General features: G+C 38.7%; 1 protein-coding gene across 2 annotated transcripts in view; it reads left to right on the top strand.

The window, feature by feature from the left end:
* The window catches only part of CFAP47 (cilia and flagella associated protein 47), a 507,751-nt gene that overhangs the window by 277,649 nt on the left and 214,483 nt on the right, over positions 1-15,619 (top strand). For both annotated transcript variants that reach the window (XM_086387631.1, XM_086387632.1), the window contains 2 exons: positions 3,759-3,829; positions 5,107-5,252. In XM_086387631.1, coding sequence (XP_086243757.1) covers positions 3,759-3,829; positions 5,107-5,252 — 217 coding nt within the window. The remainder of the gene's footprint in view (positions 1-3,758; positions 3,830-5,106; positions 5,253-15,619) is intronic.

Consider the following 15,619-nt stretch of genomic DNA (forward strand, 5'->3'; position numbering starts at 1 on the left):
CTTCAGTTCAGTCGCTCAGTCGTGTCCGACTCTTTGCGACCCCATGAATTGCAGCATGCCAGGCCTCCCTGTCGATCACCAACTCCTGGAGTTCACCCAGACTCATGTCCATTGAGTTGGTGATGCCGTCCAACCATCTCATCCTCAGTCATCCCCTTATCCTCCTGCCCTCAATCTTTCCCAGCATCAGGGTCTTTTCTAATGAGTCAGCTCTTCGCATCAGGTGGCCAAAGTATTGGAGTTTCAGCTTCAGTATCAGTCCTTCCAGTGAACACCCAGGACTGATTTCCTTTAGCATGGACTGGTTGGATCTCCTTGCAGTCCAAGGAACTCTCAAGAGTCTTCTCCAACAACACAGTTCAAAAGCATCAATTCTTAGGTGCTCAGCTTTCTTTATAGTCCAACTCTTACATCCATACATGACTACTGGAAAAACCATTGCCTTGACTAGATGGACCTTTGTTGGCAAAGTAATGTCTCTGCTTTTTAATATGCTGTCTAGATTGGTCATAACTTTCCTTCCAAGGAGTAAGCGTCTTTTAATTTCATGGCTGCAATCGCAACCTTCAGTGATTTTGGAGCCCCCAAAATAAAGTCAGCCACTGTTTGCACTGTTTCCCCATCTATTTGCCATGAAGTGATGGGACTGGATGCCATGATCTTAGTTTTCTGAATGTTGAGCTTTAAGCCAACTTTTTCACTCTCCTCTTTCACTTTCATCAAGAGGTTCTTTAGTTCTTCTTCACTTTCTGCCATAAGGGTGGTGTCATCTGCATATCTGAGGTTATTGATATTTCTCCTGGCAATCTTGATTCCAGATTGTGCTTCCTCCAGCCCAGTGTTTCTCATGATATACTCTGCATTTAATAAGCACAGTGGCAATATACAGCCTTGACATACTACTTTTTCTGTTTGGAACCAGTCTGTTGTTCTATGTCCAGTTCTAAGTGTTGCTTCCTGACCCACATACAAATTTATCAAGAGGCAGGTCAGGTGGTCTGGTATTCCCATCTCTTTCAGAATTTTCCACAGTTTATTGTCATCCACACTGTCGTTGATCAGGTAAAATAGAATTTTCCTTAGCCATATTATTTTATTAAATTATTTTCTTATGTCTCTGAATTAATCATGATAATTATCAGCTTTATGAGCAAGTCCATCAAATTCTTAGGTCTGTAAAATATTTTATCTATTTTTTTCATAAATAACACAGGTAACTCAATTTTTCTGGTTTTGAGACTCTTTTTTGTGGATAAGGCAGCTCTTTGATTTGTTCAAAAGGCACTATCATTAGCTGTTCTCCAACAAAATAGGTAAAGAAAAGAAAAAGGAGATGAAGCCCAAATTGCTCTGCTTTTCTATTCACTATGGGAAAACACACACACACACACACACACACACACCCACCCACCCATGACTGAAGGGCTAGTGATTGCAAGTATTGAACAAAATGAGGTTTGGAGATTATCTAAGGATTTTAATCAGACATTCTACCCAGAACTCCATTAGCAAAGAGATGGTGTTGCAGTGGTGCATTGAGAAATAAGCATTTTTTTTATAGTTCTTTCCACTCTTTGTATAGTCTCTGTTATAAATGCTAAAATATCTATCTACTATGTCTATCAGCCTTCAGGTGTCTATCAAGTGCTCAAATTATATAAAACTATTAAATGTTCATGACATTGTACAGGAAAAAGGAATCAAGACCATCCCCAAGAAAAAGAAATGCAAAAAAGCAAAATGGCTGTCTGAGGAGGCCTTACAAATAGCTGTGAAATGAAGTGAAGTGAAAAGCAAAGGAGAAAAGGAAAGATATACCCATTTGAAGGCAGAGTTCCAAAGAACAGCAAGGAGAGATAAGAAAGCCTTCCTCAGTGATCAGTGCAAAGAAATAGAGGGAAACAGTAGAATGGGAAAGACTAGCGATCTTTTCAAGAAAATTAGAGATACCAAGGGAACATTTCATGCAAAGATGGGCTCAATAAAGGACAGAATCGGTATGGACCTAACAGAAACAGAAGATATTAAGAAGAAGTGGCAAGAATACACAGAAGAACTGTACAAAAAAGATCTTCATGACCCAGAGGATCACGATGGTGTGATCACTCACTTAGAGCCAGACATCCTGGAATGTGAAATCGAGTGGGCCTTAGGAAGCATCACTACGAACAAAGCTAGTGGAGGCGATAGAATTCCACTGGAGCTATTTCAAATCCTAAAAGATGATGCTGTGAAAGTGCTACACTCAATATGCCAGCACATTTGGAAAACTCAGCAGTGGCCACAGGACTGGAAAAGGTCAGTTTTCATTCCAATCCCAAAGAAAGGCAATGGCAAAGAATGCTCAAACTATTGCACAATTGCACTCATCTCACACTTCTGTAAAGTAATGCTTAAAATTCTCCAAGCCAGGCTTTAGCAATATGTGAACCACGAAATTCCAGATGTTCAAGCTGGTTTTAGAAAAGGCAGAGGATCCAGAGATCAAATTGCCAACATCCGCTGGATCATAGAAAAATAAGATGGTTCCAGAAAAACATCTATTTCTGCTGTATTGACTATGCCAAAGCCTTGGACTCTGTAGATCACAATAAACTGTGGAAAATTCTTCAAGAGATGGGAATACCAGACCACCTGACCGGCCTCTCGAGAAACCTCTATGCAGGTCAGGGAGCAACAGTTAGAACTGGACATAGAACAACAGACTGGTTCCAAATAGGAAAAGGAGTATGTCAAGGCTGTATATTGTCACCCTGCTTATTGAACTTACATGCACAGTACATCATGAGAAATGCTGGGCTGGAGGAAGCACAAGCTGGAATCAAGATTGCTGGGAGAAATATCAATAACCTCAGATATGCAGATGACACCACCCTTATGGCAGAAAGTGAAGAAGAACTAAAGAGCCTCTTGATGAAAGTGAAAGAGGAGAGTGAAAAGGAATGAATATGGTTGGAAGAACATTCCTTAGAAATAGTATATTTTTACAGCTTAAAATTCATACAGATCACCTGGCAAGGTGAGAAAATATGAGATTTTTATATTCTCGGAAAAAAATCAAGCAAACAATATCTTAGAGCCCAGACACTAATTGATAGCAAAATAATCGTGGATACTAAGAGGAGCAAATTGGAGGCAATTGATGGGTTATGGAAGACATGGAAACTTTCAAGGGAGGCACTTGCTTCAGACTGTGATTTGCTAATTAATTTGTAGAAATACAACACGAGATTAAACAACTGTCCAAGTCTCCTTCTACCTGTATGAGAAAGAAGCAAATGTGCAATTAGCTTAGAGAAGATAATTTTTTCAAGTTCTAGAACCATTTTTGGAGAGACTACCTATGTAGTCCTTAGTTGAGACCACCTACTTTGAAATGTCAGGATTTGAGTTTTTATTATTATTATATGTTTACTTCTCTACAGTATTTGTAAGCAAAACGAAATTGTTTTTACCATTTAAAAAAAAAAGTGGTGAGCTATAGTATTGTAAAGTAATTAGCCTCCAATTAAAATTAATTAATTAATTTTTTAAAAGCAGTGGTGAAAATATGGATGATAGTTTCCTTTTCACATTTTTCTTATTTTTAAAATTTCTAAAACTTTATAAACATAAAAATGATCCATGAAATACGTTTGTGGTTTTCACCTATTACATTGTAGGTGGCCATGATTTTTAAGGAATTTTAAGACTGAATTAAGATAGAGAGTATTATTTTTGAGTGTCATTGATGTTGTTTTCTGATTTCCTTATGACAGTGCTGCTGTGAATAGCAGTGGGTGTGGTGTTGCTGAGGGCAGTCCCCAGGACCCAAATGCCTTAAAAACCTGTGAGTGCTACAATTACAAATATTTGTTTTCATGTCTTATTTTTATATACTGAGCATAATATAAATGAAATATCTGATAAGTAGTGGTCACAACTATAGACAGAGCAGCAAGCCCTGAGGCTTGCTGGCCACATGGGAGCCCTAGGTGTTGGTCCTTAGCCTTTTCTGCTCATGATCCTTTGGAAAACTGTTCACATCTTGCTTTTTACTGCCGAGTCTTAGTTTCCTCACTTGTACATTAAATGTATTTCAATAAATGACCTTTATGTTTCTTTTGGCTTATTCTGAACTGTTTAAACCTATTGGAGTGACAGATATCACCATGTTAAAATGTTAAGGAGATGACAGATTTACTGTGTTTTATGAAATGACTAACTATAAATTTAGAAACTGTGGATAGAATAATGGATAGAAAAATGGATATGGGGCTGTTGTGGTGCTAACTACAGAACAAACCACCCCAAATGTACTGATATTAAACAACAAGAATGCCTTGTATTATTATCTCTCACACTTCAGGGGTCACCAGCCTCATCTAGGCGACTCTTGCTCGGGGGTCTCTCAGGCAGTTGCAGTCAGATTGAGAGTGGGACTGTTTGTTCTGGACACTGTTCTGATGTGGCCTCTCTGTGTGGCCTAAAGTTTCTTCACAGAATGACAGCTTGGTTCTGAAAGCAACTGAACCAGGAAAGACAGATGATTATGAAGAAGTTGTATTACATTTTCTGACCTAGTGTCAGAAGTCACATGGCTTGATTTTGCTGCAATCTAGTATACTCTCCATTAGGATCAAGTCACTAAGACTGGGCCACTATGTCTCCACATTCAAAGCAATATTGAGGGCTTTGTGGATATGTCTTAAAAACAACAAATAGATATAAATATATACACATACAGGCCTTCATTTCCAGTTTGTTTGTTACATCCTATAATTTGAATCATTACATAGTCCACAAAATGTGTTGAAGATTCTGGAATGTCCTCTTTGCTGTTTATGTTTCTGTGTATATCCAGGCTGATTTTAAACACTAGTCAAGTTCCCTTTGTTTTTTAAGGAATCTTTAATAGAAGGTCATAATTACACATTTTTTTTTATGTTAAGCTTGAACTGGGGTCCCCCATACTTACATTAACACATGTGTCATCTAATTTTGTATGCTAATGCTTTGAACATTTTTAAAATTCATCCCCAAACTCTAATCACTAATTGAAACAGCTGCTTTATTTGAACAGCACTTGCAAAATATGTAAACAAGCCCTATTTCGTGTTTTGGCAGCAACTGAGTCCAATTTCATCAAAGAGTTCTTTTGCTCTGCACATACTCTTCACCTGGCAGCGAAAGGGACTTCAAGCCTGGAGCTCTTCTTCCTCCCGTTTGGCATGCACACACGCTACTGTGTCATCATCCTCAGTAACAGAAAGGTGAGAATGGAAATGGGGTGGGCGCTTTCATTAAGGGCTGGCACTTTAATAGGATAACCAGTACAGGCAACTTGAGGACAGCTGAAGATTCTATGAATGTAGATAACAATGTTAACCCTCTGGTTGCTAAACAAAGAGCTTATCCTCAAGAATAAGCCAAGAGTTACACTCAGAACAGATCAGATCAGTCGCTCAGTCATGTCCGATTCTTTGCGACCCCATGAATCGCAGCACGCCAGGCCTCCCTGTCCATCACCAATTCCCAGAGTTCACTCAGACTCATGTCCATCGAGTCAGTGATGCCATCCAGCCATCTCATCCTCTGTCGTCCCCTTCTCCTCCTGCCCCCAATCCCTCCCAGCATCAGAGTTTTGTCCAGTGAGTCAACTCTTCACATTAGGTGGCCAAAGTACTGGAGTTTCAGCTTTAGCATCATTCCTTCCAAAGAAATCCCAGGGCTGATCTCCTTCAGAACGGACTGGTTGGATCTCCTTGCAGTCCAAGGGACTCTCAAGAGTCTTCTCCAACACCACAGTTCAAAAGCATCAATTCTTCAGTGCTCAGCCTTCTTCATAGTCCAACTCTCACATCCATACATGACCACAGGAAAAACCATAGCCTTGACTAGACGAACCTTTGTTGGCAAAGTAATGTCTCTGCTTTTGAATATGCTATCTAGGTTGATCATAACTTTCCTTCCAAGGAGTAAGCGTCTTTTAATTTCATGGCTGCAGTCACCATCTGCAGTGATTTTGGAGCCCAGAAAAATAAAGTCTGATACTGTTTCCACTGTTTCCCCGTCTATTTCCCATGAAGTGGTGGGACCGGATGCCATGATCTTCGTTTTCTGAATGTTGAGCTTTAAGCCAACTTTTTCACTCTCCACTTTCACTTTCATCAAGAGGCTTTTGAGTTCCTCTTCACTTTCTGCCATAAGGGTGGTGTCATCTGCATATCTGAGGTTACTGATATTTCTCCCGACAATCTTGATTCCAGCTTGTGTTTCTTCCAGTCCAGCGTTTCTCATGATGTACTCTGCATATAAGTTAAATAAACAGGGTGGCAATATACAGCCTTGACGTACTCCTTTTCCTATTTGGAACCAGTCTGTTGTTCCATGTCCAGTTCTAACTGTTGCTTCCTGACCTGCATACAGATTTCTCATGAGGCAGATCAGGTGGTCTGGTATTCCCATCTCTTGAAGAATTTTCCACAGTTTATTGTGATCCACACAGTCCAAGGCTTTGGCATAGTCAATAAAGCAGAAATAGATGTTTTTCTGGAACTCTCTTGCTTTTTCAATGATCCAGTGGATATTGGCAATTTGATCTCTGGTTCCCCTGCCTTTTCTAAAACCAGCTTGAACATCAGGAAGTTCACGGTTCACATATTGCTGAAGCCTGGCTTGGAGAATTTTGAGCATTACTTTACTAGCATGTGAGATGAGTACAATTGTGCGGTAGTTTGAGCATTCTTTGGCATTGCCTTTCTTTGGGATTGGAATGAAAACTGACCTTTTCCAGTCCTGTGGCCACTGCTGAGTTTTCCAAATGTGCTGGCATATTGAGTGCAGCACTTTCACAGCATCATCTTTCAGGATTTGGAATAGCTCCAGTGGAATTCTATCACCTCCACTAGCTTTGTTCTAGTTGTCTGTAAATTTTGTAAGGGCTGGTAAGGAAGTCCCATGGGAAGAGAGTGGAGGCACACCTAACCTGCTGGGCCTTCTCTATCAGCTATGTATAGTTGCATAACAAGTGACCAAACACTGCTAGGCTTAAAAAAATCTGTGTTTGTTATATCACATTTTCCATGGGTCAGAGATCCAGATGTAACCTAGATGGGTCCTCTGTTTTAGGTCTGTCAAGTCTTCAATCAAGGCATCAGCCAGTGCTGTGTTCTCCTTGAAAGCTCAATTGAGGAAGGAGCTGTTTCTAAACTCTCTCAAATTTTTGCCAGAGTTAATTTCATGGTTCTAGGAACCATGCATCTTGCTTCTCTAAAGCCAGGGAAGGAGAGAAACAGAGAGAGGGAGAGAAGGGTGGGAGAAAGGAAAGAGAGACAGAGAGAAAGAAAGAAGACAGGCTTCAGAGGAAACGTTTTATGGCATTATCCCCTTCTGGAAAGACACTACCATGTGTTGATCTGACAAGGGAATTGATAACCCCCAGGAGATAGCCCCAAATGTGGACGGTAAAGAATCTGTCTGTAATGCGGGAGACCTGGATTCTGACGATCCCCCGGAGATGGGAATGGCAACCCACTCCAGTTCTTGCCTGGAGAATTCCATGGACAAGAAGAGTCTGGCAGGCTACAGTCCATGGGTTCGCAAAGAGTCAGACACAACTGAGCGACTAACACACACACACACACACACACATATGCACTATATTGAATTCATAGGCAATGAAATAATGGTAACTGGAAAGAGGTGTTATATTGACCTGTTGCTTGTAGTATCATTTATACCTGAAAAATAGCATAACCTCTTAAATATGTCAAGAATATTTTAATTTTACAGTGAAAATTACCATTTAGGAAGAAAAAATGCTATTTAATATTAATGGTAAATTTTGTTTTTCATTTCCTTTAAAGTTTGATTTAACTGAATTCATCTATATAAAAATTTATAAAAAAAAATAATAACTCTGGTGTGGCCAGTAGTTTAATAAAATATTTCACAATCCCTTTTCAATATCACTTTATAATATAGCCCTAGAAAAATACTAGGTTTAATTCTCAGTAGCCTGGTAAGAGTTTGATTTTGTTTTGCTTTGTTTTTTGCTATCAGTTTTTAGCTTTTTTGACCATACTGTTCAGCTTGCGGGATCTTAGTTCCCTGATCAGGAATTGGACCTGGGCCTGGTTCTCTGGACTGCTGGGGAGCTCCCACTATTCTTTGAATTGTACTATTTGAATATTAATATTTACTTCCATAAATTTTATCTAAATTAATCAAAATATAATTACACTGAACTTGACATCTGTTTAAAACAGTCCTTTGATTACATATATTTTGTTCTTATCAGAAAGAATATTAAGAAAAACAATAATAATGAACGTATATTGCTATCAGTTGAGAAATAATGCTCCTAATCTAAAGTATTGCATTGAATTACAATTGCTTGAGTGGAGAAATACATCTATTAATTTACATGTTCAATTTTATTGCTAATTATATTTAAAAATGTAATTACACACTTAAATAGATAATCAATCACCCAAGTCCACTTAGTTAGTTCCTTTTCTTATTAAATGTGTGATAACTTCCTTGCCATTAAGAACTACCTGTTGAAAACTATGATGTAATTAGGCCCCAGTGTGATAGCTTTCTGTGTGTAAAACAGAAATGTTTCTACTAAAGCTGCTACCGAGGGTCAGCCGTTTGTTTCATTTTGGCTGTTCCTTTCAAACTTTCAAATAAAGTGAAATGACTTGTGTAATAGTTGTTTGAACAGAAAAAGAGTTTTGCAAAACTTCCATCAGTGTTCATAGAAATTCCTCAATTAGGAGAAAACCTACAGAAGCCTAAAAATTCATGCTTTTAAGTGCTAGAAATCCAAAAAGATTTCTCTCATGTGTGGAAAGGGACAGACTGAATGAGGAAACTGGAGCAGAATCATGACCCAGTCCCTGAGAAAGTGCACTTTCTGGGAGGAGAGGTAGACAGACCCCCACACAGAGCACACAAACACTGCACAGAATAAAGCCATGTGTTGCTACAGCCATGGCACTCTGTCTTCACAGTGGTGCCTGTGTGAAAAGCTGCTGGGTTCCAGCAGTGGAACTGGGTTCCACAGCTGGAAACCACCCAGCATTGCTGGGATCATCCTTATGAGAGAGGCAGCGGAATCAGCCAGGGATCCTTGACACAGTGCCTGGGTTAAAAGTCCATTCCATTTGTAGCTACTTTCTGTGACCTGACCAGCCCTTTTCCACCAACACATGAGCCTTTTTTGTTGAACCAAGCCAGAATCCTCCTCCCTCTGGGTATTTATCTTCTAATCCTTCACTGTCCTTTTTCTGTCTACAAAATTTGGTCAAAACAATCGAAACCAAAATCCTTGCCTTGCTGACTTGAGGAAGTAGCAGTCAACATCCCTGAACAGCTTACGCAATGCAGATTGGTCCTGTCCTGCACCAGGGCCCCCACACCAAAGAGAGCATCAGCCCTGCCACATCAGATCAGAAGTTGAGAGGGCAAGGGTGCCTGCTGCCAGGTAGAAGACCCCACAAGGCCTTCTTGTTGATGTGTGGTTTATAGCAGCTTAGTCTCAGGCTGTGCCATATTAGTTGTTAAATGTATTGCACGTCACTCTGGCCATCTCCCTTAGATTTGCATAAATAAGTGGAACCTCTCACATGATTTTTGCACTGTCCCTTGTTTCATTTTGCCTCAGCCTCTCTGTCTCTGCTAATGCAGAAATTAAGCTGGCAGTCTCTATTATGTATATGTAATTATTCCAATCAGTGTACAACTTTTTCAATCATAATTAATGTACAGACTTAATACTGATAACAATATTGATTTTGCTTATTTTTCCTTTGCTAGCAAGATAAAAACATTATATTATGCTAAAATCTTTATGTAATTTTACATTTAGGCAAACTAACTTCAGTTTTATGAAAGTTATTTTTATAGTATAATTTGCTAATGGTTTATTCTATTTTCTATGATTTTAAACAGCAAGCTACAATTCATTTGCCCTTTGATTTTTCATTTGATTTGTTACAACTGCATTTTTGTTTTTTCTTCTGGTAACTACACTCCTCCCCACAGGCCAACCCCCTGACTTGTTCCCTGGGAAACAGAGAGAAAGTGAAATCCCAACTGGCCCATAAACACTTTGAAACATTTATGAACTACAGGATTTCTGCTGGCCATATAGGGGCAGGTTAGGTGAACTTTGAAGTCTCCAACAAAGTGGTGAAAGTGAAAGTCACTCAGTCGTGTTTGACTCTTTGCGACACTATGGACTATACATTCCATGGAATTCTCCAGGCCAGAATACTGGAATGGATAGCCTTTCCCTTCTCCAGAAGATCTTTCCAACCCAGGGATTGAACCCAGGTCTCCCTCATTCCTGGTGGATTCTTTACCAGCTGAGCCACCAGGGAAGCACAAGAATACTGGAATGGGTAGCCTATCCCTTCGCCAGGGCATCTTCCCAACCCAGGAATTGAACTGGGTCTCCTGCATTGCAGGCAGATTCTTTACCAACTGAGCTACCAGGGGAGCCCACCAAAGTGGTAAATGTTCACAAAGATGGACAGAGCTCGAGCCCCTCCACACTACAAGACTTCCTCTGACCTCACCTACCCTACTTCCCCTGTTACTGTGTAACCATCAGCATACATTAAGCACTGCAGCCTTTTTAGAAAAAAATAGAAGAAGAAAATCTGAAAATGAGAATTTTGTGCCCAATGGTAGTTGTTTATTTAGGGGGATCTCCTCTAGGTTCCTTATCAATGATACAACCATTTATTCTGTAAAGATTCCACATGCCTCGGGTACCAAAATGTTAGCTCCAGGGGACTGCACTTCAAGTGACATGTAGAATATGAGGAAACAGGAATTCCTGTTTTCCCAAATCCATGTTAATTTTATGGACCCTCTCATCCTTTTTTTTTTTTAATTGAGATATAATTGATAGATAACACTGTATAATTTTGAGATGTATACTGTGTTGGTTTGATATACTTATATGTGGCAGTATGATTACTGCTGTCATGTTCTGGTGAAGGATCAGTTGTGTCCGATTATTTGTGACTTCATGGACTGTAGCCTCCCAGTCTCCTCTGTCCATGGAATTCTCCAGGAAAGAGTACTGGAGGGGGTTGCCATTTCCTTCTCCAGGGGATCTTCCTGACCCAGGGGTTGAACCCTGGGTCTCCTGCATTGCAAGCAGACTTTTTACCATCTGAACCACCAGGGAAGCCCTGTTATAGTCATGTTAGCTAATGCATTTATCACACATATTGTTTCTTTTTTGGTTGAGAACAATTAAGATCTATTATCTTAGCAACTTGGAAGTTCATGATATACTATTGTTGACTATAATTACTCTGCTGTGCCTTAGATTTCCAGAATTTATTTATCTGCTAGTTACAAGTTTCAAACCCTCTCCTTCTTGAAGAAAACTATAGAATATGGAGTATGGCTTATTGTAAGTTTAAAAATTTGACACCTTCAAGCCGTATTCTAATTAATCTCATTTTATTATTCAGTTCACTCCTCCCAACAGAGTTTAATTCACCAACTATATAAAACCAGTTTTCTAGGCATGGAGAGAGTAAACACACAGAAAGGGTAGGAATACTGAACCCAAGGGAATCACATTTGAGTGGAGAAGACAACTTGCATAAATCTGGCCCAGCTCACACAGAAACTTAGTGTTAGTTTGAAGTAGGTGCTCCCTCCTGGTTTACGAAAAATGCTTGCTAAACATATGGCACAGTCATGAGAATTAGAAAAAATGCGTTTCTTCCTTAAATGGATGCAACCTTATGCTGGGATGACCTTGCCCTCAGTAAGATGCCCCTTGCAAGACATACTCTTTCCTTGTATGCATGGTGTCCTAGACATGTCCACTCGTTTCTGTAACACAGATTGTGACCATTTCTGGAATAGTGGGAAGAATGCATAGCAGAGTCTGGGTTAATTGATTGATAAAGGAGTTTGGATAAGAAGGATGAGTAGAAATTTGCTAGTAAACAGAGTTTGGGCAGAGAAGTATGCTCAGGAGAAGATTCTAAGAACATGAGGTTGAACTAAGCATGAAACTTCATGAATACTTGAATTGCCAGTTCTGAGAATAGAATGTTGGAAATGACAGAAAATGCTTTGAATGTATAAGTCAGACTAAAAATGAAGAGGGCCCTGAATTTTAACTGGAATAAGAAAGCTGAGTGCCAAAGAATTGATGCTTTTGAACTGGGGTGTTGGAGAAGACTCTTGAGTCCCTTGGACTGCAAGGAGATCTAACCAGTCCATCCTCAATGAAATTAGTCCTGAATATTCATTGGAAGGACTGATGCTGAAGCTCCGATACTTTGGCCACCTGATGTGAAGAGCTGACTCATTAGAAAAGACCCTGATGCTGGGAAAGATTAAAGGCAGGAAGAGAAGTGGACAACAGAAGATGAGATGGTTGAATGGCATCACCAACTCGATGGACATGAGTTTGAGCACTAGGAGTTGGTGATGGACAGGGAAATGAAGTCTGGTGTGCTGCAGTCCATGGGGTCGCAAAGAGTCGGGACATGACTGAGCAACTGAACTGAACTCAATTTATTTTTTATTATTGAAAGCAGGAGCCCAATAAAAGCCATATTGAGCATAGGCATGATCTGATTTTATTTTACTTTGGAAAGCATCTCTGGAGGCAAAACAGAAAGTAGACTAAGAGTTAAAGGCAAACTGGGAGACCAAGAGACTGGCTGGAAGACTTGCAGTCTATTACACTACTCCATACACATCCATCCTCTACGTCCCTCTGCTTTCCCTTATTATTAATAGCAGTCAAACAGAAGAATGTGAGAACCAATGGTGAAAGAAGAGGAGATGATGTTGAATCTGGGGAAAATAATGGGATAAGAGCACTGTATATGAAGATCAATCTTACTGGCAATTTCAGTGATGTTCACACCTGCAGAGAAAGCAAATTTTAATTTACTTGCAGAGCAAATTGGTGGGAAAAAAATGTGAATAGAAACTTCTGAAAAATATGGTGATAAAGGCAAAGAGAGATTGTTAAGCTCATTGCCACAGTAGCTTCTGGCTCTAGGCCCAGCCTAATGTTTATTTGAGAGATGTTTTCCTACAATATATCATGTGTTTTTATTAAACAATCAATTCATATGTTATGCCATTTAAATATATATTACCTTCTCAAAATGTCTATGGAATAATCTCTCAGGCATGTAATTAATGCTGTGTTAAAATTATGTTTAAAAAACTCAACTTTTTAGTGCAAGCATTTAATCTTGTTATATGCCTTCTTCTCACCTTCACTGAGTCTCTTAGCTCAGTCATTCTAGCAAAAATAGTACTTTAAAAGAATGGCAATTATTCTTACTGGTCAGTTTCATGTTATAATTATTACAAAGTCAAATAAATAGTCACAGTCAATGATTGATAATCTCTCTCTAGTGTATGGAATTTAACATTTTAAAATTTTAGCTTAGGTCTCACTTGCCTGTTGAGTTATCAAAATAATATAGTATTGTACAGCCAATGCAAATACACAGATTAGAAAAATAGTAACATCTGGGTCCAGTATGAGAGCGTAAGTAGAAGTTAAGACCTATGAAACAACATAGGGATTTGATTTTCTGTCTAGAAATGTGTTTTTTCTTTTCTTTTTTAATTTTTTTTAAGGTTGAGGTTGGTTGTATCTGGAGGGCATCCATGACTTGGCCAGGGTTACCCAGCTAATTAGTGGCAGAGCTGGAATTAAAACTTTCCTGACAATTTAGTGTTGTGTTCTTTCCTTCTGGGTCATTAACAGCTGGTCTTGTAAAATTGCATGAACTGCGTTGTTTGAGACCTCCGTTTAACTAGATACAGAAAGAACAAAATATTTTTTGTGAGGGTTTCTTACAATTGACAATGGGCATTGGCATCTTTCTGGAAAATGCAAATTCAAGTAAATATGCAGACTAGAAAATATGTAATAAGAGCAGAAAGGAAATTTAACAGGTGACTATTAAGATAGCTTACATTGACAAGTGCCTATTGTGTGTTAGATAATTTCATTTCCCTTGTCACTACCTCTAGACTTGGAATGTAAAGGGCTTCTCTACTTTAAACAGTTCTTTATTCCATTTGTATTATTTGCTGGTCTGATTTTATTTCTAGAAAAATGGAGGGAAATAATTAAATGATACTGTAAGTGAATTTTATGAATAATTTGCTGGAACAGGCATCATTTTCAATTACATTGTTTCTTTTTTTTAAAAAAAAAGAACTTTGAAAGTGACAAGTTAGATGAAATAATTTTTTGAAAAGTGATATATTGTCTAAGACGTAGAGTTAAGTGAAGTTGAATGGAGTCATAGTTATTGATATTTCAAGGGACTAATAAATGGCTAGGAAGATGTTTATCATTTATATTTTAGAAAAATATTCTGTATTTTGGAAAATAGCAGTTTACTCCTTTTGTATTAAATTTCATGAGTTGGTATTCATTTTCAGGAGTAGACAAGCTATATAGATCTGGTTTCATTCAGGTACACATTGAAAAAAACATACAATTATTATAACTCTATAGTCACCAAGTCTAACTTCTTATGAAGACTATGTTGACACAAATCATCAATAAACAGTCTATAATAGGAAGAGAAAAAAATTTTGCTTGAGTCTAACTGGTCGCAAAGAGTTTGACACGACTGAGCGACTGAACTGAACTGAACTGAGGACTATAGCCTGGAACATAGATTCAAGAGGCACTTGGGTGGTGTTCCCCCAGACTATAAAATGTAGGAGGCTAAAATAGACAAAAATCAAAAGGTACATAAGTTGTTTGTCAAGAATTAGTATTGAATCTGGCAAGAAGTAAGGATCTTGCTAAGCAAGGGTTGGTTTGGGGCCCCAAGTGTTTGCACACTTACGAACTCTATAAGAGAAGACCTTTAAGCCATAAGATTGCAGCTGTATTGAGAATGGCTTTCCTGCATTGGAGAAGGAAATGGCAACCCACTCCAGTGTTCTTGTCTGGAGAATCCCAGGGACGGGGAAGCCTGGTGGACCGCCGTCTATGGGGTCGCACAGAGTCAGAAATGACTGAAGCGACTTAGCAGCAGCAGCAGCAGTGGTAGTGTTCTTGAGTTTGAAAAGGTTCAGAAGATTCAAGTTCTCAGTGATGCAGGACTGTCTGAAACTATATCCACAATAGCCACCCACCTGCATTTTGAATGCCTGAACCACAATTACTCCATTTTGATTTTTATTCTTTCTTTAATTATTAAAGCAGATATAAAATTCATGTTTCACAGGCTGTAAGACAGGCTATTCTAGTTAGCATAAAGCTTGAGCCAAATCGTATATAAGCCCAAATGACTTCCCCATAACTCAACGTGAAAATTTCTTCTATTAACTACATTTTAGGTAAAATAACTGATTTTTAGATAAAAATAAACAGAAAAAAATTAAAAGTAAAATATTAATATTTTGTTTTCTTTGGTGGGTTGATGCGTTTGCACTCCAGTTACTGAAAAAAAAAGTTTTTTACTGTACCCTGTGGCTTTGTGGGATTTCAAAACTTTATATCATTAGTATTGATCACTCAGCTGTATGTAGTAACACACATACAAAAAAAATTCAGATTGCTAGCTTGGGTTTATGTTTGAAAAGTACACGTCTACTT

Source organism: Bos grunniens, chromosome X (genome assembly GCF_055505025.1).
Source record: "Bos grunniens cultivar Pamir isolate PY7600 chromosome X, Bosgru_T2T1.0, whole genome shotgun sequence".
NCBI lineage: Eukaryota > Metazoa > Chordata > Mammalia > Artiodactyla > Bovidae > Bos > Bos grunniens.